At 55.8% G+C, this 24,964-nt stretch overlaps 1 protein-coding gene across 4 annotated transcripts in view; it reads left to right on the forward strand.

The window, feature by feature from the left end:
• The first annotated feature begins 10,068 nt into the window (after positions 1-10,068).
• PTPRN2 (protein tyrosine phosphatase receptor type N2) overlaps positions 10,069-24,964 on the forward strand; it is a 384,695-nt gene continuing 369,799 nt past the window's right edge. For 2 of the 4 annotated variants that reach the window (XM_072964044.1, XM_072964045.1), the window contains exons 1-3: positions 10,069-10,312; positions 19,882-19,984; positions 21,076-21,235. In XM_072964044.1, coding sequence (XP_072820145.1) covers positions 10,159-10,312; positions 19,882-19,984; positions 21,076-21,235 — 417 coding nt within the window. In that variant the 5' untranslated portion in view covers positions 10,069-10,158. Of the gene's footprint in view, positions 10,313-11,568; positions 11,737-12,641; positions 12,720-19,881; positions 19,985-21,075; positions 21,236-24,964 lie in introns of those variants that run through there. The other 2 variants (XM_072964046.1, XM_072964047.1) reach the window with 2 other exon arrangements.

A 24,964-nucleotide genomic window follows, 5' to 3' on the forward strand; every position in this document is an offset into this window, starting at 1 on the left:
GTCGTCCCCGTGTCTCCTGCCCTCTGTTAGAACTGTTTGCTGACCCTCACTCCCTCCGCACAGTCTCCTTAGGGGACCATGACTTCTGCCAGGGGCTCCCGCTGGTCAGCCAGCACCACGTCCACCCAATGCCTGCTTGTCGGGGGGCTCTCGGCCGTGGCTTCTGGTTTAGGTGGCCCGTGAAACCACATCTCACAGTGTTTCCCTGCAGCTTGACAACCTGAACAGCAAGGGGCAAAAACAGGCAAGTAAGAGACAGGGAAAACCACAGAGTGCGTGGTCCTGGGAAGCCGGGTGGTCCCACAGCAGTGGGGTTGTGTGGGGTCCCTCCTCATCCTCCTGGAAATGGGGTGCAGGGTGTCCCTCTGGGTGGAGACTCAGGCCAGAGTAGGAGGACGCTGAACACATGGAGTTACATTTCTGCAGTAGCCACTAGCAGTTTGACCAGAACGTCGACAACAGGAGAAAGAAGAGGACTCTGGCAGAAGGAGGCCTGTGGAAAGCAGGGCCCCACGGGCAGCCGTCCCTGCCGAGTTCTCCCCTGGTCTGCGTGCCGGGGAGGGGGCCACGGCAGGGAGGCTGGGCAGCGTTTCTGGAAGAGTCTGAGGCTCAGGCAGGTTTGGGAACAGGCTGTAACGCAGAGGGAGTGAAGAAGACACCAGACCTGCTGCCTGGGCCGCGCCCGGTGACGTGGGCCTCGCCCCAGACTCCGCTTCCGGCGTGCTCCCCCGTTCTCAGTGTGCCGGCTCTTCCTTCTCAAGCTCCTCGCCCTGTCCTTGTTACCCGGTGACCCCGAGTGTCCGCTGCAGTCCAAGCGTCACATTTGTGGCAGAGAGGGGGGAGCAGAGACAAAAGGCATCTTTCCTCTTACTGCAAAGGAGGTGATTTCCACCCCAGCCCCTCACACCCTCCCCGGGTGCAGGCCCCTCGTTCAGTGTCCAGGACTGGTCACCGCCGACCCCCAGCTGCGTGTCCAGGTCTTCTAGCCTTGGTGGGAGCAGGAAGGGATGGCCCAGGTGCTGTGCCGGTGTCCCCACGCCACCTGAGACAGCCAGGTGGGGTGAAGGAGGGAGGCGTTCGGCCAGGAAGGTGGAAGAAGAACAAGGCCCTCAGGGAAGCCTAAGATGCGAGGAGCCTGTTCCTGAGGAGGAAAGGAGGACAGAGAGCAGACTGCACGCCAATCAGGGAAAAGAGCAAAAACACAAACACACAGAATCAGGAGCAGCAAGACCATCATTAAAACAGAGGCAGCGAGCGCTTCGCGGAGGCGCACAGACGCACGTGAAGTCTGGGTGTGGTCCGCTCTCTTCACAGGAGAACCGTATTAAGTCTGATCACGGACGGCGGGGGCGGCCTGAGCTGACAGCGCGGGTTGGCACACAGCCCGCCACCCCCACCCCGGGTACCAGGCTAGCTGGCTTCACGGTAAATTATTTCAGATCTTCAAGGAGTGGGTTATTTCTGTGCTGTGTAAACTATTCCAGAGGGCAGATAAATCCTGAAACCTTCCAAGTCAAGCATCATGCACAGTAGCTTACGAGGAAAACAGAACAGAGTCCGGAAAAAGGCTCAAGTACGCGTGGAGCTGGAGGACGAGGACGGCGGCTGTTAAAGCCACGGGAAGAAGACAAATTGTTCAATAAACTGTGTTCTAATTGTTTGGGGGAAAAGTATTTGAGTTCTTATTTCTCTTGGCAAAAATAAATGCCAAATGAATCAATAACTTAAGTGAAAGTCATACAGAGGGGCTGCAGAAGGCGGCGTGGGGCGATGCGATGCCGTGGGTGCCCTTTTAATTGCGATGTTTTAAATCTAAGAAGCCATAAATGGAAAGAGTAAAAAGTCTGACTGTGGAAAACCTTAAAAAATTACTGGGAGGAATATCATAGGAAAAGTTGTGAGACACGTGCGACCGGCAGAGCTGCACCTCCGTGTGGCCTCACGCAGGTGAGCGCGGGGCACGAAGCAGCCGGGCTGCGAGCGGGCGGCCTCGAGGGTGGCGGGACGGCGGCCGGGGTGTGAGCGCTCACCCTCCCCGGATGGCAGGGCAGCAGGTAAGAATGCAGGGAGCCGCAGCTCCTCACTGACAGCTCACACGCTGGACCGCGGGCCCGTGTGGTCTTGCAGAGGAAGGAGGCTGGTCCACGGTGGATGGAGTTGGCGTGCTGCAGCTTTCTAGGGGCACATACCCCCCACTTCAGTTACATGTTCAGGCGCCCTTTGGCCTCACGCGGGGGTTGGGGCCTTTGGTGGCTGGGGGCCCGTCTCAGCCGACCCTCTGAGCAGCTGGGCTGCTGGGTGGGGGCCTCCTTGTAGCCAGGGGAGCGAGGCCGGGCTGGACGTGAGGCCAGGGCTGAGTGGTCACACCCCAGGACCTTTCACTGCTGTCCTTGACTTGACAGAGTGCTCAGGCATAGAGAGAATGGCGTGGATGCTCTGGGACGTTAGCGTCAGTGAGAATCTGTGAATGACCCGCAGCCTCCGGGGAAGCGTCAGTGCCATCCAGCCCTGTCCACAGGGGTGGACACCGAGCGCTGGTCATCACGGCCCTCCCTGGGTCAGTCTCTGTTAGACCCTCAGTCCCATGGGGCCAGTCCTTGGTTGAGGGGAGACCTCGGTCCACAACAACATCCCCTGAGTGAGTGAGGACACGGCAGCCCCGCCTGGACGCTGCCGTCCCGCACGGCTCTGCACGGGGACCCGGCGCCGGATCGGAGGACCAGGGCGTCCCTTGGATGAGAGGAAACGTCGTCGGCTTACGTGGACCGTGGTTGTGGCATCCCAGGTCAGCTGGGCAGAAGGCAGCTGCCGTGTTCTGGTGGGTCTTGGTCTGAAGACGTGAGGCAGTGACCTGAGAAGGGTCCACTGGAAGGTCCCTGCTGGTGGTGATAGAGAGGGTGCAGATGGAGGAAGGCGGCCAGGAAGTAGGAGGAAGGGGACGCGGACCTGCCCGGCTGGGCCGCGGGAGGGGCACCGCTAGGCAGAGACCAGGTGTGGGGCCGTGGGGAAGCCAGCAGCTGCCCCCGCACGAGGTCCCCGCACACACTGTCCCCTCCACGCCCAGTTCCTCTCAGGGGGCATTCCTAAGAAGGGAGAGGGCATCCCTGCTCTGAGATCCTGGGGTCTCCTCTTGAGTCTGCCCCATGCGTGAACCTCTTTTTCCCCACGAGCTTGCCCCCCCAGGGCCTGAGCAGGGTCAACGCAGGGAGGCTGTGTGTCTGTGCTACTTTTGTGGAGTGACCGCAGATGCTGGCGGGAAGGGGAAGGAGGCCCCTGTGTTTCTCCCAAATACGCTCTGGTGAAGCCCCTCAGGGGTGTTCTTTCTGTGGGGAAACCAAAGCCTTAAGCAGGTTCTTTTGAAAAGGAGTGTACTCACGTGTGTGCCTGTGTGTCACGTGTGTGCCTGTGTGTGCACGGGTGTGCCTGTGTGTGCATGGATGCGCATGGGTGTGCGTCACGTCGAGCCTGCTGTGGGCTCCTGTGGGAGGTTTTCGGATGCTCTGGGACGCTGAGCGTCAGGAGTGGACGGGTCCCCGCAGGAGGCAGGAGGCAGGAAGGGGAGAACTCGGAGAGAGAGCTGGGGCGTTGGTTTTACCTCCTGTGCGGTTTTTCCTGGACCAGCCGCATCTCCAGTGTTCCCTGTAACGCAGCGAGCCATATTTCTCATTTGTTTTCGGATCTGTTTTGGTGTACAAAGCGGGCATGTCCATTAAATACATTCCAGGGCTCAGGAAAGTTGAGGTGCTTGGTTTTCCAGGAGCAGAGGTGATGGAAGTCAGCCCCGTCCGGTGGGAGTGGAAACCCGCGCCGTCTCCGTTCCTGATGGGGTCAGAGGCCCTGGTGCCGTCGGGAGGCCGAGGGCCTGTGCTGCCCGAGACCACTGGGGCTCGGTGATCTGGGGGCTGCTCACTGTGGCCAGGCTGCACGCGAAGCCTGCAGTGTTGGCTTTGGAGTTAGTCCGCCCTCCTGTGAGCCAGTTTCTCAGTGCTGCCTCTTTTTGGAGCGTTTTAAACACTGGGCGCCTTTGCCTGGGGACGTCCTGGATCCCGGGGCCTGGCTGCACCTTTGGCAGGTTCCTTCCCTCTGCCGGCCGCAGACCCAGCAGCCGCCCCAGGCAGGAGCAGCGCCAGCTGAGGAGCCGTCCGGTCCGACCACGGCCACGGCGCCCCCACCCTCCCGATGGGCAGTCCTCCTGGATCTGTGCAGGGTCCTTTGTGAGAGCAGCACACGTGACCGTGGCCACGGGGACCTGCCAGGGATGGGAGTAGCTGTCCCCTCTCTGCTTCCTGAGGGAAAGTCCCGTGAAGGGAACCAGTTAAAACCTCCCCAACAGCTCACAGTACTGCACGGCCAGGCCCCTGCCCTGGCGGCCAGCCCAGCCTGGCAGCTGCAGCGACGCGTGTCCAGACTCAGTCCCCTGGACAGCGAGGGAGCCCAGGTGGGTCTGTGACAGACTCATGTGTTGATTTTAGGTTCTCCCAGGATCAGTGCTCAGCACATATTTAAAGCACTTGGAAATAGGGTGGAATCGCTCCGGTTGGTCTGCTCGGGACAGTTGATTCCCGTTCACCGGGATTGTGCCTCCACCTTTGTCCCTGGTTCTTGGTTTGGGGGGACACGAGGAATTCTGGATCAGATGGGCTCTTACCTGGGGAACCTCAGCTCAGGGAAGAACGACCGGACCCCCTGGATGAGTGGCGTCCGTCTCAGAAGCGGGCTTGTCTTGCCTCGGGACGACCCACACCGCGCGGAGCTGCGGGTGGCTGGAGCTGGGCAGGTGGCAGTCCGTCCTGGGTTTGCGTGTCACCCACTTCTCTTTAGGGAGCGCGTGCTGTTTTCTGTCCGACACGCGACTGGACAGGATTGACTGTCTGGCCCTCCTGGATTTCGGCCCCTGACCGGGACCTGCCCCCACCCTCCCTGATCTGTGCCGTCCGCTCGGCTGGGCCAGCCTCCCCAGAGCCACGTTGTGGGGCGGGGGGGGCGCTTGCTGTTGGGCGATATTGTTGGGGGACGTGCATCTCGTTCATGGTTGACACCAGGGCGGGGTGAGTGTCAGGAGCAGGCGAGAACACAGCTGCGGCTCCCGGGCACCTTCAGCTGCACAAGATGTCAAGCAGCAACAGCCCAGGTCTGCCTGCGCAGGGACGCCTGGTTCCCGTCACCCGGTCCGGCCAGAGGCACAGGGGACATGGTTTCACCTCCAAGCAATTGTCACCAGGAATCCAGGCTGCGTGGCAGGGTAGGGGTCACCGTCCTGGCCCTGACTCTGCAGTGGACGTGGATGTGGACGTGCCCGCAGACCCCCACCCATTCGCGGAGCCGGGAACGTGGGGTTGCCATGGCGACCGGAGAGTGGGCTACTCAGCTCTCAGATGACAGAGGACCTTCGATTCCCACCAGCCTTTTATTTTTAGTGGAATGAGAGTGTCGTGTGAGGTGACCAGGAGGCAAGAGGGCCCTGACATGCTGTGAGCCCTTGGATGCCCGTCCTGGACTCAAGCCGGGAGCTGTGGGCTCTGGTCACAGCAGGGCTGCCGGGTGCAGGACCCACACGCCCGCTTTGCTCACTGCACATGTCCTGAGTTCATGCGTGTCTACAGTGGACAGCAGGGTAACATCGATGCTGGGAGGTGAGTGTTGCCTTCCCAGTTCATGAGTGGTGACTGCTGGGCCCCAGCAGGACGTTAGACCGACCCCCTGTCCCCGAGTGGTGGGTTCTGGGCGTCAGCCGGGAGACACTGCGGTGCTGGCCTCCGGACCTTGCCTGCCCGTTAGGGTTCTCATTTCAGCCAGAAGCAGAATTGTCTCCAAGCTGTTTTTATACTGTTTCCCCCAAGATTTCAACAGAGTTTTCATCTCTGTATTTGTTATGATCAAGTCAGAATATATTCACTTCACTCTCGATAATTTCACCTTCTTTATTTTAGAAAAATTTCTCACAAGCACTTGAAGAACATGTGAACTGTTGATTTTTTCCCTGCCAGGTAGCAAAGTAACTGAAACTGTCTTTCATAACAACAGGGTTGGTCGGGCAGAGTTGTAACTGGTTGGAAAATGATATAAAATATTGCTAATAGTGGTGCTAAACGTTAGTTGTCAGTTTCAAGGAAGATACCAGGACCGTGGCTCAGGAATTAAATGTGTTTTGTATCACATCCGAAAGCCAGACACGAGGGCAAAGCTGTAAGAAAGCAGTTTGAGATCCAATGTAAGAAATAAGCTTCACTTAAAATTTTTTTTCTGTAAGAATCTTTCTTTCAACACTGTGAGTGCCTGGGGGTTTGTCGTGTGTGCGCGCGTGTACATGTCTGTGTAAGTGCAGTACGCAGGCATCGTGTGCGTGTGTGCATGTGTGTGCTTATGTGTGCTGTGAGCATGCATGTGTGCATATATGCAGGCATCATGTGCGTGTGTGTGTACTGTTAGCATGCGTGTGTGTGCATGTGCATGTACACGCGTGTATGCAGGCACTGTGTACATGCAGGAAAAAGCACAACCTTGATTCTGGGGAAGGGGAGGCTGGCCCCCTTCTGCTCTGTGTGATTTATGTGTTGTTTTGATGATTTCCGTTTTCTTCAATACATGTACATTTCGCCTTCAGTTTATAAAATTATAAAAAGTATGCTCATTAGGAGTGTGGACAATGTGTAGCCGTGGAAATCAGAGCACATTCACGGTCATGCCTCCTGAAGACCCTGGCTCCTCATGTTGCCCGTCTGCACCCAGATACAGACGCACAGAACACCACACCCAGGTGCCCGCCCGCACCCAGACACAGACACACAGACCACCACCACCCAGCTGTGGGCCCTGTTCCACTCACCTTGATAATATTATAGCATCTTTGTTATTGTAATAGTTTTGTGAATATTTTAATGACCATGAAACATTTTGAGTTGACGTGTAATCATTTATTTAATAATTCATCTATTGTCAGGCCTATAAAAATGTTTTTATTTTTCACTTTTATGAGAAGTATACGGTGACACACGTGGGCATGACATTTAGGAAGGGTGCATGTGCACGTGCGTGTGTGCGTGTGCACATCCGTGTGTGCATGTCCATGCGAGTGCCTGTCCATGTGTGCACATCCGTGTGTGTGCAAGTCTGTGTGTGCACGTCCATGGGAGCGTGTACTGCGTCTGCACAAACCGTTGGGAGGATTTGGTGTATCTCGTCAAAGCAGAGTAAAATCACTTGAATTGGAGTGCATTCAGTAAATGTTGAATTTAGGAGTGAGCGGCCACTAATGAAAGGTGCCAGTTAGAGCTGCCACCTGCTTGGCAGGCACGTGACAGGGCAGCTCCCAGGCCCTGTGTGGCCCTTCCGCCCGAGGAGTGAACTTCCTGTGTCCTAAACCAAGGAAAGCCCCTTCCCTTCACCGGCCACTTATAAGTCGGGCTGGACGCTCCCATGGGTGGGGTGTGTGTGTGTGTGTGTGTGTATGTGCGTGTGTGTATGTGTGTGAGCACGCATGTGTTTTGTTTTATTTCTTGGTCTTACTGTTTTAAAATGTTTAAGTTCGTGGCACACATTTTATAATCAGGGTTCAAACAGCAGCTGTTTCCAGGTCTTTGGAGAAAGTGGAAGCCTGGCTCCTGCGTGGGAGGCGGTGCCCCCCATTTGGCTGCTCTCCACTGCCCTGCTGACTGGCATCTCCAGGGCATGGATGTGTCAGTGCCCAGGTCGGGACGCTGGCTGCGCTGGCCAGTCCCTCTCACCCCTGCGAGGTGTCAGGAGGGATGCCTGCTGCGGTCGTGTGCACGGGAAATGCGTGTCCCCGTCTGCATTTCCTTAGAGATGCTCCCAGGTCAGGAGGCCTCCCCTGCTCTCTCCTGCCTTCGCGGCCTTGGCAGGTCAGTCCTGCTGGCCTGGGCTCTCCTCCAGACCAGCACGCCTGGAGCCGAGTCGGGGTCCGGATCCAGGCATGTCGGCTCCAAATCTGAAGCCTCTGTGTCAGTCCGCCCAGACTCCGGACGGAACCCCAGCCTGATCTGAACAGCAGGCGTTTTCTGTTCCCAGTCTGGGGCCCAGAAGCCCAAGGTCAAGGCGCTGCAGGGTCGTGTCTGGTGAGGACCCGGTTTTGTTTTGTAGATGGCGTCCTTCCCCTGTCCTTGCCGGGCAGAGGGAGGGGCTCTGGTCTCTTCCTCTTCTTCTAAGGGTACTGGCCCCGCTATGGACGCTGTACCCTGGAGATCACCTCCCCGAGGCCCCACCTCCCCAGACCATCCCCTGGGGGCTGGCGCTTCCAGGTGCACTTCTGGGACACAGGCAGCTCTCAGCCCCCTCATTTCTCTCTGTCTCTCACCTCAGGGAAGCGGCCTCTAGGTCAGCAGGAGACCCACCGCGGTCTCGCATGGCTATTTCCATGACGCTGGTGCCCTTCCCCTCTTCCTGCCTGGAAGTGCTGGCTTGAATTTAATTTTTGATGGGTGTTTATATTTTGCTACATGACCCAGAGGCTTAGGAGAAGTGTGCATGTTAAACAAATCTAATACATAAACCAGTCAATCTGCAAACGCGACCCAGCCCAGACGATGCGTTTTTAATGAGTCTCAATGGCACACAGGCCTGTGTCATTACTGCAGGGAAACATGCAGTTTTATCCTCACAGGCGGAGGGGGTCTCGGGAAGTCCTGCTCTGCCAAGCAGGCCAGTGTGCCTCGGCAGATGGGAGGTGGTGTTTTCCCGGGGGTCGGGGTGGGCCCTGTCCGACGGCACTGGAGGCGCCAGGCGGGTGGCAGCAAGGCCCCTCTCAGTCTGCACAGCAGCCGCGCAGGGTCCTGCCTGACCCTCAGGGGAGTGGCACCGAGGGTTTGTAGGGCAGTCCTGACCGTCATGGATTCGGGCTGCAAAGCTCCTTCCTGTCCACCACAGTAGGTCCAGTCTGGAAAGCTCCCTCAGCCAGTTTATTGATGCGGGTGGGGAGGGCGAGGCCTGTTCTTCATAAGGAGACTCTGTTCTCTCTCAGGAGACCTGCTCCGGACTCTGCTTTGGCTCAGGTGGGGGCGGCCCACGTGCTCTCCGACAGCGTGGGAGAGATGCCTCCTCACACCAGATCAGTGAGGCCCCACCAGCCACACGCTCCTGGTCAGGCGACCAGGCTCCGCCCCATCAGCCAGGCTCGCTGTGAAACAGCTCACCCAGCGAGCCGGGCCTCCTGGGGCACAGGCCTGAGGGCTCATCCCTGCTAGGCCCACAGAACACGTGGAGCGGCTGGGAGGGGGGCTCTGCGCTCTCTGTCAAAGATCAGACTTCCTGTCACGTGAGTCCCTGTGTCACGTTTCCGTGGGAACCTCGATCACAGGATGGAACACATTTTGTCTAATATGACGCTCACAGCACAGAGGAGGGACCTGGTCACCTGAAAGGTGATGCCACTGCCCAGGACACGCAGCCTGTGACCACCTGCCCCTGCCCCACCCCCACGGGGCCCACCCGTGTAGCTCGTCTGTTGTGTCAGCCACACGCAAGCTCAGAGAAAGGTTAGTTTCCGTTAGACACTCACACGCACCCTCCCCCACACACAATGAACATTCGCACACACGTGCATGCACACACACACACCAGACGGCGCAGTGTACCTCTGCAAAAACGTGTCGGTGTTACAGCTCAGTTGTAACAACCACCCGGATCCTGGCAAGACACTAATGAGCACTCGAAGAGTTGAGAACTCAGGTTTATTACGCCAGCGAGCTCAGAAAAGTTGACACTTCAAGCTCTGGACCCCGGCTATAGGTTTACACAGGCCTTTTATAGGCTGCCAGTTTCACACTTGGCAACATCATATGCAAATAAAGTATAACAGAGGTTGACCAACCAGGAACAAGCTTTGTAGAAACAGGCCAATCAGGAGTGAGCTCCATGCAAATGAAGTGCTACAAATGGACCAATCAGAAGTTAGGGAAATGGACCAATCAGAAATGAGAATAATAACCAATCAGGAGTGAGAGTAATAACCAATCAGGAGTGAAGGAAATAACCAATCAGAAGTGAGCTCAGGGAACCAATAGAATTCTAGGTGTAAGCCGCTTTAGAGGCATAAAAGTGAGACAGAGGCTCTGGGCTAGGGAACCGGCTGGTGCTGGGAGAAGAGCAGCGGCCTTGCCTAGGGGTCCCGGCGGTTTTTTTTATGGGGCTTCCCGCCTCAAGAGAATGCTCCATGTCTCTCTCCTCCCACCGTTTGGGGTGTGGAACACGTTTGTGGGAACTTCCCAGCCTCGAGCTCCAGCTCAATACCTTGACTTTGTCACTTTCCATTTGTCTCCTTTGAGGTACTTTTGTGCCGCCCCCAAGCTGCTTCTTGAAGGTTAGTTTCGTTTTTCTGCACTTGGGAGCTAAGAGGTAAAAGCTGCCGTGGAAGTGCTTCCGAGCCCCAGGGAGGGAGCCCCAGTGGACGGCCCCGGGAAGGGCGGTCTGACCTGGAGATGCCCATCGTCAGGACGCGGCCTCGACGTTCCCTCCTCACCGAGCAGGGGCCGCCTCGGGACTTCCAGTGAACGAGGCCGCGTGCTGTCGGCCGGGGCCGGGTGCTGCAGCCGCGGTCAGAGGGGCACGTGGGCTACGCCGTGGGAGGGAGGGCGGGTAGTGACGGGGCAAGCGGAGCACCGGGGTCGGCTACGGAGGTGCTGCGGAGGGGGCTTAGGACCTAGTCGTGCTCAGTGCTCGGAACACGCAGAAACTGGCAGAGCACCCCTCCCCCAGGGGTCGGGGCCTGGCCGGCAGGACCTCTGGGTCTTCAGACTGGCCGCCGGAAGCTCCCTGGGGCCCTCGGCGGAGACCTCGAGGACTCCGGGGGCGGAGTGCGGCTGCGACATGTCCCGGGTCCCCCGGAGCGACCTGGAAAGGTGGGGAACCAGCCCTCAGCCGAGTGTTTCTTCTCCTGAAGCCGATGGGCGATCGGCGGCCCTCCCCCTCTCCGCAGTGATGGCGACTGTCACCCCGGCTGTCCTGAATGTGGCTCTCGCAGGGGCGTCTGTCTGGGACCGCGGGAGGCAGCAGGGCTGCGCGGTGGGGCGGCCGCCCTCCTTGCTGTGGCCTCGCTGTCCGAAAGGGGCGGAGGTCTCGGCTGCGCGTCACTGAACGCCGGGCCTTCCCTGACGTGCTCCCTGTGGGCTAAGAGCCCTGCTCTGGCTGGGACAGCCCGGCTCAGCGGGCTTCTTCCGCCGCGGGTTTCCCCCTCGCGCCCATCACCGGTCGGAGTCGTCGGAAGGCGCTCGCCGTCCACGCGTTGCTGGCGCCCGAGCACAGGGAGGGACGGTGGCCTGCGGGGAGGGCGCGGGTGCGGAGGGGCTCGTGCAGCCCCGTCGTCCTCGGGGAGAGCCTGCGGGTGGGCCGCGAGCCGCTAGGGTGCAGTTTGGGCCAGATCAGACTCAAGTGAGACTTGGAAGCAGCACAGAGGCAAGGAGAGCAGCTTCAGCAACGGGACCGAGCAGCCGAGTGAAGGCACGGCCTCTGTGTGGGACGCGTCTTGTGTCAGCGGCTGGGCCGGGACGTTTGAGGTGTCCGCGCTGCTCGAGCTGCGTGGCCCTCTTCCCTCAGGTCCATGTGTGTTTTGAAGCTGCAGCATCTCCGTGACTGTAAAAAATGCTCTCCAGTGTTTTCTTGCTCATAAGCACTTAGGAGGCCCTGAAGCTGTGACACCTTGTCAGGGGACCCGTGGGCTGTGCGGCGTTCACTTAAGAATCAGTCACAAGATGCCGGTGGAATCCCTCCCTGGTGGCCCAAACCAGCGTGAGTAGACGTTTCAGGAAGCAGTACTGTTTGGCGAGTTTGGGGGCATGACGTGGGCCTTGAGGTCCGTGTGGAGGGAAGCGAGCGCTTTTACTTACGGGCGGGGCCGTCAGCAAACCTGCTTTGAAGGAGGCGTTGCAGCACCGGCTGCTGGCTGGAAGCACGGACGCAGTGTCACGGTTTGGAAAACGGTGGCGTCTTGCCTCACGCAGCCAGTCCACGTGCTGAGCGTGCCGGGGCCCCGGGGGCCGCGTGAGGCTCGCTGGCGGCAGCGCAGACGGGCGCGGGGCCTGTTCCTTGGGGGAGAGCTCCATCACGTTGCCGGCCCGCAGCGAGGCCCCGCCCCGGCTGCGCCCGAGCTCAGCCGGGGCGAGCACTCGCGCTTCTCCACTCCCTGCGGTTGTCCTTCGCTGTTGGGAAAACGAAGGCCTGAGGCGTGGGGCTCGAACGGCGTGTCCGTGTGGTTCCGGGAAAGCTCGCTCTTGTCCGGACAGCGCTCTGCAAGCCGTGTGGGAGTTCGTGTCGTCCTGACACCTGGGAGGCCCAGGAGGACCTTCTGCCCCGTGGCCAACGGCGAGGCAGTGGGGCCCCGCGGAGCTGCGTCGGCTCGGCCGTGACGGGCGCACACAGCCCAGCAGGCAGAGGCCTTGGCGTCGCCCTCCCTGCTCCACGCCCGGCTCCTCCGGGCCCCGTGCGGTCTCGGACCCGCGTGCGCCTGCAGCCTCTTCTCCGGGAGGGACCGAGGCAGCCTGGGCTCAGCATTGGCTGACCCATGGACAGGTGCTTCAGCCACTGTGGGGACAGTGAAGCCCATGCCCCCCGGACAGCCCCCACCTTGTCCCCACCTGGGGGACTTGCAACGTAACAGGGAGGAAGTCGACATGAAAGAACAGAGGGAAAGGGGTCACAGAGTGATGAGCAAGAAACCTCAAGTCTGCAGTAAGACGGTTCCAGGAGACGGGCTCCCCGGCGGTGCGGAGGCCGTGAGTGTGGTTGGGTCGAGAGGGCGGTAACTCGGGCAGAAAAACGCCTTTCGAAGGGGCATGGGTCATGGGGACCCTTGGGGCTGCGACCTCCCTCCTGCGCCCGAGTCCTGCTCTGCTGTGCTGTGGTGCCAGATGAGCCCCACTCCATTCAGATTGATGCACAGGATCTGCCTGGAGACGCAGGCTGGTCCCTCCCGCTCCGGGAACCTGCAGGGAACGAGGATGTTCTCCAGCCGCCGGCCTGTCCCTTCCTCCCTGGCGGAGGGACCCCCGGCCCTCGCCGGTCCTGACCGGGGAGAAGGGGCCCGGGCGCCTGCTGTGCAGCGGGGACACTCCCCGTATTCTGCTCCTCCGTCACCCTGGGTGTGCCCTGACCTTCCTCCACCTGTGAGGACTGTTCATTCATCCTTCCAACCTCGGTTCGAGCATCACACCCTCTATGAAGCTCTTCCCAGGTCCCTCTCTCCAAACGGGTGTCTTCGTTTTTCTACTCCCATAGCTGTCAGCATATGTCTTTATAATATGATCATCACACTTCAACCTGGACCTTAGCTGACCGTGCACCCAATCGTGGCAGCGCTGGCCCGTGAAAGGGCAGCGGTCTGGAGGACCTGCCTGATAGGGGGCATGGGAGCCGGTCGTGCAAGTTACAGCGGTGAGGGTGCGTCCGGGTCGCCGCTGTGTCTGCAGTGCCTTCCTTTTCATCACTGAGTTGTCTTGACTGCTGAGGGCTTGTGCACTGTGGGGAGGACCTGCCTGTTTACCCCTCACCCACTGAGTGACATCTGGGCTGCTTCCTATTCGGGGTAAATCTTCATTTTTCTGGAATAAATGGCCAGGGGTTCAATTGCTGGCTGTGTGATGTGTATGTTTAGTTTTCCAAGACCGTCAGACTGTTTTTCTGCCTGTCTGTGCCGTTTTGTGGCCCCACCGGAAACGTAGCTGTGTTCTGGTTTCTCCAGATCCTCACCAGGATTTGGAGCTGTTGCTGTGTTTTGCCCTAGCCCTTCTGATAGGGGTCAGTGGTGTTTCGCTGTGCATTTCGTTTGCGTTTCCCTGAAGGCGAATGCTGTCGCGCAGCCTCACGTGGGCTGGTTCGCCGCCTGCACATCCTCTTCGATGCGATGTCTCTTCGTGCCTTTTGCCCACTTGTAACTGGATTTTTCACTGTCCCATCCTGAGAGCTCTGCCTGTGTCACAGATTAGTCCCTCACTGGCTGTGTAGTTTGAGGTTCTCTCTCCCAGTCTGTGCTCGCCTCCTCATCCTCTAACAGGACCTTTCACAGAGCAGAAGTTTTAATTTTGATGAGATCGATTTTATTGGACTTTCTTTTTATGGATGACGTTTGGTGTCAAGTCTAAGAACTCGCTGCCTCACCTTGGCTCCAAAGATTTTTGATTTTTGATTCCTCTAAACTTTTCACTGTCTTATATTTGACGTTTGCATCCATAACCCATTTGGGTTACTTACTGTGTAAACCCTGAGCCCTGCGCTGAGGCTCCTGTTTTCCCCTCTGGAAGCTCAACCCTCCAGCTCCATCTGTCGAAAAGGCAATTTTTCAGCACCAAGTTGCTTTTGCACTTGTGTCAGAATCTGCTGGACGTTCCTGTGTGGGTCTTTTCCTGGACCCCTGCTCTGCTCTGGTGACCTGTGTGCCCATTGTCCATGGCACCATGAGGTCTTGGTGACCGGCTGGTGCGGTTGGGTCACAGGGGTGGGATCTGTAGGTAGAGCAATGTCTCCTTCTTTCTTCTTCTTTTTTTCCGGACTGTTTTAGCTCCCAGGTCCTCTGCTATCCCAATGAAGTTTCTTGTCTGTGTCCGCAAAGGCTCTTGCTGGGATCTTGATAGGAATTGAGTGAGACTTCTGTATCGGTTTGGAGAGGATTTACATCGTTATTATGTTGAGACTTTCAGCCCATGAACACAGCATGCCTGTGGCTTACTTAGATCTTTGATTTCTTTCATCAACACTGTAGTTTTCAGTGTGCACAGTCCTGAACACGTTCTGTCAGATTTATACCCAAGTATTCACCTTCTGGAGTGACTGTAAATAGTATTTTAGTTGCAGTGTCAATGTGGCTGTAGCTAATATACAGACAAATAATTTATTCTAGGCGTTTTTTGTAGATTCACTGGTATTTTCCATGTGGGAAATTATATCGCCTGGAAACAGGCAGGTTTCTTCCTTTCTCACCTGCATGTTTCTCATTTCCTTCTGCTGCCCATTGCGGTGCTGAGAACTTGCAGCTCTGCTGAGTGAACGTGGTGAGGGAGCACACCCTGCCTCATTCCTGACCGCAGTGGGAAAGCTTCCAGCTTCTCACCGTTAAGTGTGGTGCTGGCCGCAGGCTCGTGCGGATGCTCGTTGTCGAGGCGGTGAAGCCCTGAAGTCTTCCCCGGCCCTGTTTTCCTGAGAGTTTCCATCGTGAGTAGGTGTTGAACTAATTGATTGATTTAGGGTTAAACCAGCCTTGCATCCCTGGAGTAAACTGTATGAAGTATAATTATTTTCACGTGTTGCTGCATTTTATATGCTAAGGTACTTTCTTACGGGTCTTAATGTTTATATTTATGAGGGATGTTGGTCTGCAGGGTTGTTTTTTGTTGTTTGTTTACTGTCTTCGTCTGCTTTTGGTGTCATGTTAGTATTAACTAATATTAACATCTAAAATTAACTGGGGACATTTGCTCCTTTTCTGTTTTCTGGAAGGAATTGTGTAGCATTCATGTTAATTCTCCCTTAAATATTTGGTAGAATTATCCAGTGAAACCTTCTGGATCTGGAGATTTCTTTTTGTGGAGGCTTTAAATTATGGATTCAATTTCCTTAATAGTTAAAGGGCTATGAAATTACCTGTCTCCTATTTGATGAGTTTGGTAGTTTGTGTTTTATGAGGAATGGGACATTTCATCTAAGTTTCCCTTTGACCCATGGACTCTTTAGCAGTGCTGTTTGATCTCCAAGTGTCTGGAGATTTGTTGTATCTATGATTGATTTCTAGTTTGATTCCATTCTGATTGGAGAATATACTCTGAATGATTTTGATTCTTTTCATTTTGCTGAGTTTTATTTTATATTCCAGGATCTGGTCCACGTTAGCTGGATTTGTCTGTTTCTCCTTTCGGTCCTGTCAGTTTCTGCTTCACATACTTGGCAGCTCTGTTGTTTGGTGCACATGAATTTAGGGTGTGTGTCTTCTTGGTGGATTTACCTCTGTCCCTGAGGCATGTGTCTCTCTCTGATTTGTTTGCTCTGAAGATTTATCTGTTATTACTGCTTTTGTTTGACTGACAGTTTTTTTTTAATCCTTTTACTTTCAACCTGAAAGTTGGAGTGAGTTTTTTATAAATGGCATATATTTGGGTCATGCGTTTTTAATCCGCTTGGTCAATGTCTGTCCTCATTGGTGTATTTAGCCCATTTATGTTTAATGTAATTATTGAATCCCATCTTACTATTTTTGTTTTCTGTTTGTTCTATTTCTTCTGTGTATTCTTTTTCCTTCATTCCTTTAGGTTATATTTACTTTTTTTTCAAATCCATATTGATTTATCTACAGTGTTTTGACTGTATCTCTTGGTTGGTATGGATATTACATTATATGTACAAAACTGTCACCGTTTGCTGGTGTCATCATTTTTTTACCATTTTGAGTGGGGTCTAAACCCTTACCTCCCTGAGTGATTCTTCACCTGGTTTATTATAGTTACTTAAAATATTTCCTCTACATATAACTAGAAGCACATCAGACAATGTTAATAACATTTGCCTCAACTGTGAAACGTAACTCAGGAAACTCAAGGGAGGGAGAAGGGGTCGCATTTCCCTCAGACCTTCACTTTCATGCTTTTTCCTTCTTGATGTTCTGAGGCTTCTCCTTCTGTCACCACCTTTCTATTTACAGAAGTTCTCCTAGCAGGCCTTTCAGGGTAGGCCTGCTGGTAAAGGAGGCTCTCATTTTCATTTGCCTGAGGATGTTTCCATTTCCCTGTCACTCCTGTACGATATTGTCACTGGGTGTCTGGACTGGAGGATTATCAGGATTCTGGATTGACAGCTTTTTTTTCTCCCAGCATTTGAAAAATGTGTGATTTCACGTGGCCTCTGTGGTTCCTGATGAGAACTCCTCTGTCACTGAATTATGTTCACCTCATGGGTATGGTGTTATTTCTCTGGCTACTGTTTCCTTTGCCTTTAGTTTTCTGAAGTTTAATTATCGTGTGTCCCAGAGGAGATTTGAGTTTATCCCATTTGTGATGCTCAGCATCTGGAATCTTTAGGTTTACTCTTGTCAAAAAGAAATCTTCAGTCATTTTTTGGAGTGCCTTTCAGCACTGTCTTCCTTCTCCTCTCCTGGGACTCTTATGACATAAGCATTAGATTTTTTGTTACAGCCCCACAACCCAGAGGCTCTGCCCCCTTTTTTTCAGACTGTCTTCTCTCTGTTGCTGGAATTGGGTAATTTCTACTCTACTCTTCTGTCTTCCAGATCACTGATTCTCTCTGCTCTGCCCCCTCCATCTTTCTATAAAGCACATCCACTGACCTGTTTGTTTTGGTTATTGTCTTTTTCAGTTATAGTATTTTCAGCATTTATCTATTTGCTGAGACTTTCTATTTCTTTGTTGAGGCTTTCCATTTTTAATTTGCTTCAAGTGTGTTCATAATTGTTCACTGAAGCATCTTTAACATGGTGGGTTTACAGTCTCTGTCAGAAAATGGGTGCATCTATGTCATGTTAGTGCTGGTGTTTACTGATCATCTTTCTCCATTTGGTTTGAGGTTTTCTTGGTTTTGAGAAGAGTGGTTCCCTGTTGAAACCTGGACATATCTGGGTTATATTATGGGACTCTGGGTCTCATGTAAACCTTGTGCTTTAACTGGCTTTTTCTGGCACCACTCTGCTGGGGTGTGGAGGGGGCTCTGTTACTGACAGTGGAGGTGGAAGTTGGGGTTCCTCACTGGACCTCTGCTGACATCTGCAGGGAGGGTCTTGTCCTCACAGCTGGGAGAGGGATGGGTGGGAGTCTGAACTCCCAACATGGTCTCCACTGATAAGAACAGGTGGTTACCACCCAGAGGGGACCCAGTCGGGGTCACTGGCCTCACAGTGGAGGATGCGGAGGCCCCCTCTCAGCCTTTGTGTGAGTGGGGGTGGGGTCATGCTTTCTTCTAGGTTTTGGGGGTAGGGGAGCTGCATCGTCCACAATGTGCTCAGTTGCTCCTTTCCTGGCCACTGACTAGAGAGAGGCGACTTCAGCTGGGGCCTCGTCGGCATCTGGGCTGCTGGTTGATTCAGCTCCACGTCTGAGATGACAGGCCAAGGGAAACATGGGGGCCCCACATGTGTTTTCTCAGGTCCTGGGCCCCTGGCCACCTGCCGCCTCCTCTCCACCCTACACAGCCTCTCACGTGTGGCCCAGGGTGTGGCTGAACCGAGTGGGAAGAGCAGGCAAGTGTGTGCTCACCCAGGGTTTTGTCTCTCCAACCTGCCTAGGAGACATGCTCATGGAGGACGTCCAGCCCCTATATCTGTGTGCCTGGTTCCCGAGTGCTGCCAGGAGCGCTTAGAGGTTCAGGGGTCCCTCACTGCCCCGACAGACACATCCATCACGTGGCCTCCACACAGACCCCAGAATGGGCACGGCTCAGACTGCTCTGCTCTTTAGATAAAAATATTACTGCAGTTCTGTTATTTAAATTTTTAAAATGATTTTTTTTCATAGTAAGTTCCTTCTGTGCTCTTGATTTTTCTGTTTCCTGGTAGATAATAATAGTAAGACCATCCTTCTGGGAGTGGCGTGCTGAGACCATGCCCATTCCCCAGCGCACAGTGCTGGACCACATGCTCATACTGCAGACATGCCTCCTGGGGGTAGACCAGTAACAGCCACACAAACACATCGCATGTGGGGCAGTTTTTTAGGTGCTTTTGTCAAACAAAAGGAACAGACTAGCTTACTTCTAAGCATGTTTAACCCCAAAGTAAGGGTGACAGTGCCTGTGAGGCTGGGTCTCCGACCCTCTCTCCAAACGTCGCATCACCCTCAGCTGCTGGTGGCCGCAGGAGGCAGCTGAGCGGGCGACTTTTCCGTCAGCTTCACTCTGGGTAATGCTGTCAGGTCTTCTGAGATTTAGACTCAGTTGGAAACTGTTCCAACAGTTTGAATCTTGCCAGTTGTAAGTTTTAAAAAATGTTAGATTTGCATTTGAAAAAGTGTTCCAGTGGGTCTATGAAGACAGTTTACATGTAAGAGCTGTTCTTTTAATTCTACTGAGAACGTGTGTTCTCAGTGAGTCCTGGACCTTCTTGTGCTGCACTCAGACACACACCAATGCACACAAACGCACAGCCGTCCTGATTTGAAGATTTTGGTAATGTGTTTTTGTACAGGGCATAAAAATATATCTCTGTAATTACATGATATTTAGTGATTAGATAATTATGGATAATTGCACGGGATAGCGCTAAGTGCTACAGTGTTACCATAAGATCTAAAATGTACAAATTGTATAATAATTATTCTTGGGAGTTATTTGGTAATTCGGAGCATAATTATCATGTGATCTGCAGTGCATGTAATTAATGCATAATCACATGGACTTTGCCTTCATAACTGCTTTGCCCTTGTTATATATAAAGCTCTTTGTCATAACATTTGAGTATAAATATGGTGTAATTGGTTCCAGACACAGTACATTAAGCCCCACGATAACTGCTTTCCCAGTAACAGTACCCCTCATTTCACTTCAAACGTGTGGCTCTCGAGCAGGGTGGGGTTAGGAGGAGCAAGTTGCCCAGACATGGCCGCGAGCAGGTCTGGTGGCCACCGTGTGTGCTTGGGGGCCGTGGCCAAACCTTTCCAGGTAGGGAAGTTGGCCGCTTTCTGCAGACGGCTTCCCTCTTTGGACCAGAGTGCATGCCTGGCCGGGGGCTCCTGCCTTCCAGCTGTCCAGCCTCCTCCCGCCTGGTTTTCCACTAGCAAAGCACCCAGCAGTTTCTGGTGCAGGGGCCTCTGGGAGCCGGAGTGTCTGTAAGGAGGAGACCTGGCCGTGAACCGCCCTCCGCGAGGGGACGACGTGGCGGGAAAGCCGGGAACAGCAGCTCTGCTTGGCTTCGCCTCGTTAACACAGGTCCTGCTGCTCTCCCCACAGGTTCCTCGTGGCAGGACGCCGCCGCCCAGCACCTGATGGCCCGGGAGCTCTCACGCCTCCCCCAGACCTACCCACGACGTCCCGACGCGTCCCATCTGGCCAGGTAAGGTGGATGTGCCTTCTGTCCCCATGAAAACGGCCACAGACAGCAGCCACCAAGCCTAGTTCCTTGTGTCATGCGGCAGAGTACCCCCATCTCCCTGGCATTGAAGTTCCACAAAGTTGGGGTGTCTGCACGGGGCCCTGCCCGTGGGTGTGCTGCAGCCACCACCCGGGTGCCCTTGTCACCCCAGACGTGCCCAGGGGTCCTCCCCTGTTCTTCCTGAGACCCTTGGAAAGTCTGCATCCTCAGAGCCTTGGCTGAAAGCAGAGAAGTCAGAATTCTCATCTCCCAGGGGGAGTTTATTGTTCACTTTGGTACAAAAAGCAGGATTAAGCCCCGAGTGTCACCCCATTCCCCGAGCACCGCGGCCTGTGTGAGCGGAGGGCTATCCCCACTGCGTCCTCACCCGCCCCGTCAGAGGGTCCGGGGCCTCGTCCACTCCTGCAGGGGACACAGGCCCGGGTTGAGCACTCCATCCAAGGACACGGTGCAGTCAGCAGGCCGTCCCTCTCACTCACTGAGCAGGAAGAGGACCCCCCGGCTTCACGTGCAAAGTCCATTCTTCCCTCAGAGAGAACGTCCCACATGGCAGGCCTAGCCACAGCAGCCCCTGAACGCTAGCCTTCAGGGCCTGCCTTTCTGCCTCTGGCCTTCGAGGACAGGAAGCAGCTGGGCCACCAGGTCCTGGGGACAAACGTGTGAGTGTGAACCTGATGGCTGGTCACCGAAGTACCTCTCGCTGGCTGGACTGAGGGTTTCTTGAGGGTCAGAGCTGTTCTTTGTGTTTCTTGTGCTGATACCCTGGGCTTCATCCAGGAGAATGTGCGATGTCATCTGTTGTGTGAAACAACACAGACCCAGCGTCAAGCTGTCTCGAATTTCAATTTTTATTTGGGTGAGTTCAGACTCTCCATGCTGGACTTTACGTTACGCTGGGCGTCTCAGTGCCGCCCACTTCTTCCTCTTTATGAAGCTGTGCCTGAGTGTGGTGCGCCGCCCCAGGCCACCACGTGGGAGGCTCCCGCCGTGGCTGGAGTGCAGGGTGGATGCCAGGGCCCTGGACTGGCAAAAGCTTTCCCTTTGCTTTTCAGGAGCCCCAAGCAGAGCGTCCAGGATGAACGGGGCCTCAGCCTGGAGGGCGACGTGCTGGCCGAGGTCCTTCAGCGCTACCTGCCCTACCTGGAGGCCTTGGCCCAGGCTGCCGCCCCGAACACGCTCCCCGGGCTGAAGCTGGACAGGCCGCTGGTGCAGGTGACTTCGGAGCTCTCTCTCTAGTCTGGGGCATGTCTGTACCTGCCAGGCGGTTCCCTCTGGGCACATGGGGACAGTGGTTCCCAGGCCCGCAGCATCTCTGGGCTTTCTGCTGTATCCTGGTCAGTGGGCGGGGCAGGAGGCCTGGCGTCTCCACCCTTAAGGAGGGCCTGTGTTCCCGCTTGGACAGGCCGGGGCCACGGGGCCCACTTGTGCTCGGGGAGGGTGGGAAGCAGGTGGGTCCGGGGTGCCCCAGACTGTCCTGGGGCCTGCACTGCAAGTCGCTGTCCCCGGAAAGCCCTCCTTCCACACACCGCCCTTGGGGCGGCGTGTAGGCACCAGCTGTCGGGCCCTAGGATGGAAGTTCGTTTTGTACCGAGGCCAGTCTGCTTTAGAGCCACCCAAGATTTGGAGCATATTGAAAAGGACAGTTCACAGAAACGATTAGAGATCTTGGTAACTTTTAGTGGGCAAGTGTGCGTGATTTTTTCTGACAACTGGTTGAACGGGAGCTGCCAGGCTTTGACTTGCCTGGGGTGAGGGCGGGGGTGAGGGTTAGGGTGGCTAGTCCCCAAGGGGCCCGGGGTGGGTGGCTCCGTGGCCTTCGGAGGCACTCCTCACAGAAGCTTTGGGAAGAAAGGTACCGATGAGATGGGAAAGACAAGTTATAGGCGTGGAAAGAGTGTTTGCCAGCAATGCACCTGAAGAAGCACTTCTCTCCGCAGTGTGTAGAGAGCTCTCAAGACTCACTGAAAAAAACAGACAAATAAAACATGAGCAAAAGGACTTCACCAAGGGGGACAAACGGGAGGCAGAAAGCTCGTGTGAAGTGTTGGACGTGGCTGTTCACTGGGGAGGTACGAGTTACAGCAGTGGTGAGAGGCCACTGCATGCCTGTCAGAGCGGCTGAACGCAGAAGACTGACTGCTCCGCATGTTGGTGAGAAGGTGGGTGCACTGCACTCTCACACTGCTGGTGGGAGTGGAAGGGGGTTCAGCCACTTTGGAAAACACACACCTGCTCTCTATCCAGCCTCCCACTCCTGCCCGAGAAGGGAAGCTTTGTCCACCAGGAACAGGAATGTTCACAGAGGCTGCAATAGCAATTTCCAGCGAGTGGAGACAACCCAAGTGCGTATCAGTGAGCGAGTGGATAAACACCTTGCATTTCACCCGTTAAAGGGAACTCTGGTTAGTAGTAAAAGTGAATACCGTGGGTGCACGCAGCAGCATGGATGAACTTGAGAGTAACTGTGCTCATTGGAAGACAGGAAAGAGCACATGTTCTCATCCCATTTATGCAGAATTTTAGAAAACGAGAACTAGAGCGTAAGGGACGGAAGGCAGGCTGGGCGGGGGCTGGAGACGGAGGCTGGGGAGGCGTCCAGAGGGCAGGCAGACACGTGTGGGGTGACCGGCATGCACTGTCCTGACTGCCGGTCCCCCAGGGTGCGCCTGCGCGAGAGCGCGTGAGAGCAGAGGCACACCGTTTGCTGCGTGTCAGCTGCGCCTCAGCGACGAGCGGCCAGCGCAAGCATGCGAGTTCTCAACAGGTGCTTCGCTTAAAGAGACAAACAAGTGGCTAGTAACGGCACCCGAGACACTCACCATCATCATTCATTCGGGAGATTCAGGAGCAAACCTCACGTCCACTAGACTGGCTTAAGTTAAAAGAACCGTAGTACCTGCTCCTTGCGGGGTGAAGAGTGATGGAAACGCTCCAGTTTGTGGGAATATGAGCTGCTCAGCCATCACTTGGCAGTTTATTTATGGCTGAGCGTCCATCTGTCCTGTGACGCAGCAGGTGCCCCCGGGCTGCTCAGGAGAAGTCCTGCAGGCGGCCGTCGCCGCAGCCTCGCTCACAGGGCCCCACCCAGAGACCACCCAGGGTCCACCAACAGGCCCGCCACTTCGTCTCTCGTCTCTGAAGAGGTGCCACCTTCGGAGATTGAGTTTGGGAACATGAGTTTGGGAACATGGGGGTCCCTCCTGCCCTGGACTTAGCTACGCCACTGGGAGCAGCATGTGCAAAACTGCAGAGCTCAGAGGACCGCGGCCACAGCGCTTAAGCGTGCCACCTCTCCGGTGTCGTTTGATTTTGAATTTCTGGCTCCTGCTTTCATTTGTACTGATCTTGGGTGGGAGGCGGAGCCCTGGTGGTGTGCATCCACGGAGGAAGGGTCAAGGCGTCCCAGCTGTCGTCCTGACCCCCTTCATCCCCGGACGACGTCCCGCTGCAGAGCAGCCCGCTCTCCTGGCTGGGTGTCCAGGACTCTTACCAGCTCAGAGCTGAGCTGCGGGGCAAGCCAACCTCCCGGCTGTGGTGGGCTTGTGCGCCCGGTGGGGCGGTGGCCATGGTGTGGATGCAGGAGGGCAGGTGCTCAGCTCGTGTCTTTTCGTGGTGTGATCACAGCACCTCCCCACCCAGGCCCGCGGCCCTTCCCTCCGCCTCTCTTCTGTCCTGGGCTCACGTGAGCTGGACCTGAGCCGCTCCTGGCCCCAGGGTGTACGCTGCAGCCTTGGGGAGGTGGCTGGCTCTCTGCAGCACCCCTGCCGGGGGAGGTGGTGGCGGTCTGAGCACGTGCCTAGCACCTGCCAAGCTTCGGGGGGCTCTGCGCTCACTGGTTCCTCTCCGCTGTCGAATTCCGTGTGCGCAGAAGACGTTCTCTTTTTCTCTTCAGTTTCGATTTGACTCCTTGTGTCGCCATGTGCGACGCTGCCTGGGTGGTCTCCACGGGCGTTCACCCATCCCGCCGCCTCACTGAGGGGCGCTGGCCTTCTGCGGTCACACGTTCTGGAGGACGAGACGTCCCTTGAGACCACTGCTCGGCACCTCCGCTGATGAGGGAAACAGCACCTGTCCACTTTCAACGCTTAATTGTTGGCAGCGCTGAAACCAGAGCCCTGAAATTCTCCTCCAGCCTTTTCGTGTTTATTTTTTAAGTCCGAAACAAGGTCCCCGAGTTGGCTCTTTAAACCCAGCTGAGCGTGGTTCTGCATTTTCCGTTGGGCGGACTGCAGGGTGGGCCTGCTTCTCTGTGGCCAAAGCCAGCTCTGCCCGAACTCACAGGAGATCTTGTCTCTTGCCCCGAAGCTGAGGATGCTTGTGTCTACACCAGAGGGTTGCTGAGGGGGTCAAAGGGAATGGCAAGCACTCAAAGCCAGAGGGCCTAGCGCTGGTCCTCAGAGCACACGACCCGCGCTGTGCCCGCTGTCCTGACGGCCTCAGTGGGGTGCTCTGGTCGGCTGGCCTGCAGCTCAGGCCTCGTGCGCATCCAAGGGGGAGGGGAAAGCTGATTGCACCTCTGCTTCCGTCCAGTCCCTTTGCTCTCTGCTTGCGGGTGTGAGGCTGCGGGTGCAGCTGCTGGACAGGACAGAACAGAACGCCAACCAGAAGGCGCGTGTCCTGAGGCAGAGACACCGGAGGGAGAGGCAGGGCGGGACGGAATGAGGACGGCACCTGCTCCGTGCTTCGCTGGGGTTTCTGTAGAGTAATTCCAGCTGCATAACGTTTGTTGATGCCCGTGATTTAACAGCCACGCTCCGTGTTGCTCTCAACCTTGTGCAGGATCATTGATCCTGGGGTCTAGATCCTAACACCTCTTCAACCTCAGAGTGTGTGAACTCTGCAGAAGCTGTGTGGGGCTTATTTTTCTAACTGAAAGCTCTGTATCTCAGCAACCAGAGCACAGCTACCCTGGTCAGAGACAGACCCGCCCAAGGCTCCTCT

This window comes from Vicugna pacos, chromosome 7 (genome assembly GCF_048564905.1).
Source record: "Vicugna pacos chromosome 7, VicPac4, whole genome shotgun sequence".
Taxonomy (NCBI): Eukaryota; Metazoa; Chordata; class Mammalia; order Artiodactyla; family Camelidae; genus Vicugna; species Vicugna pacos.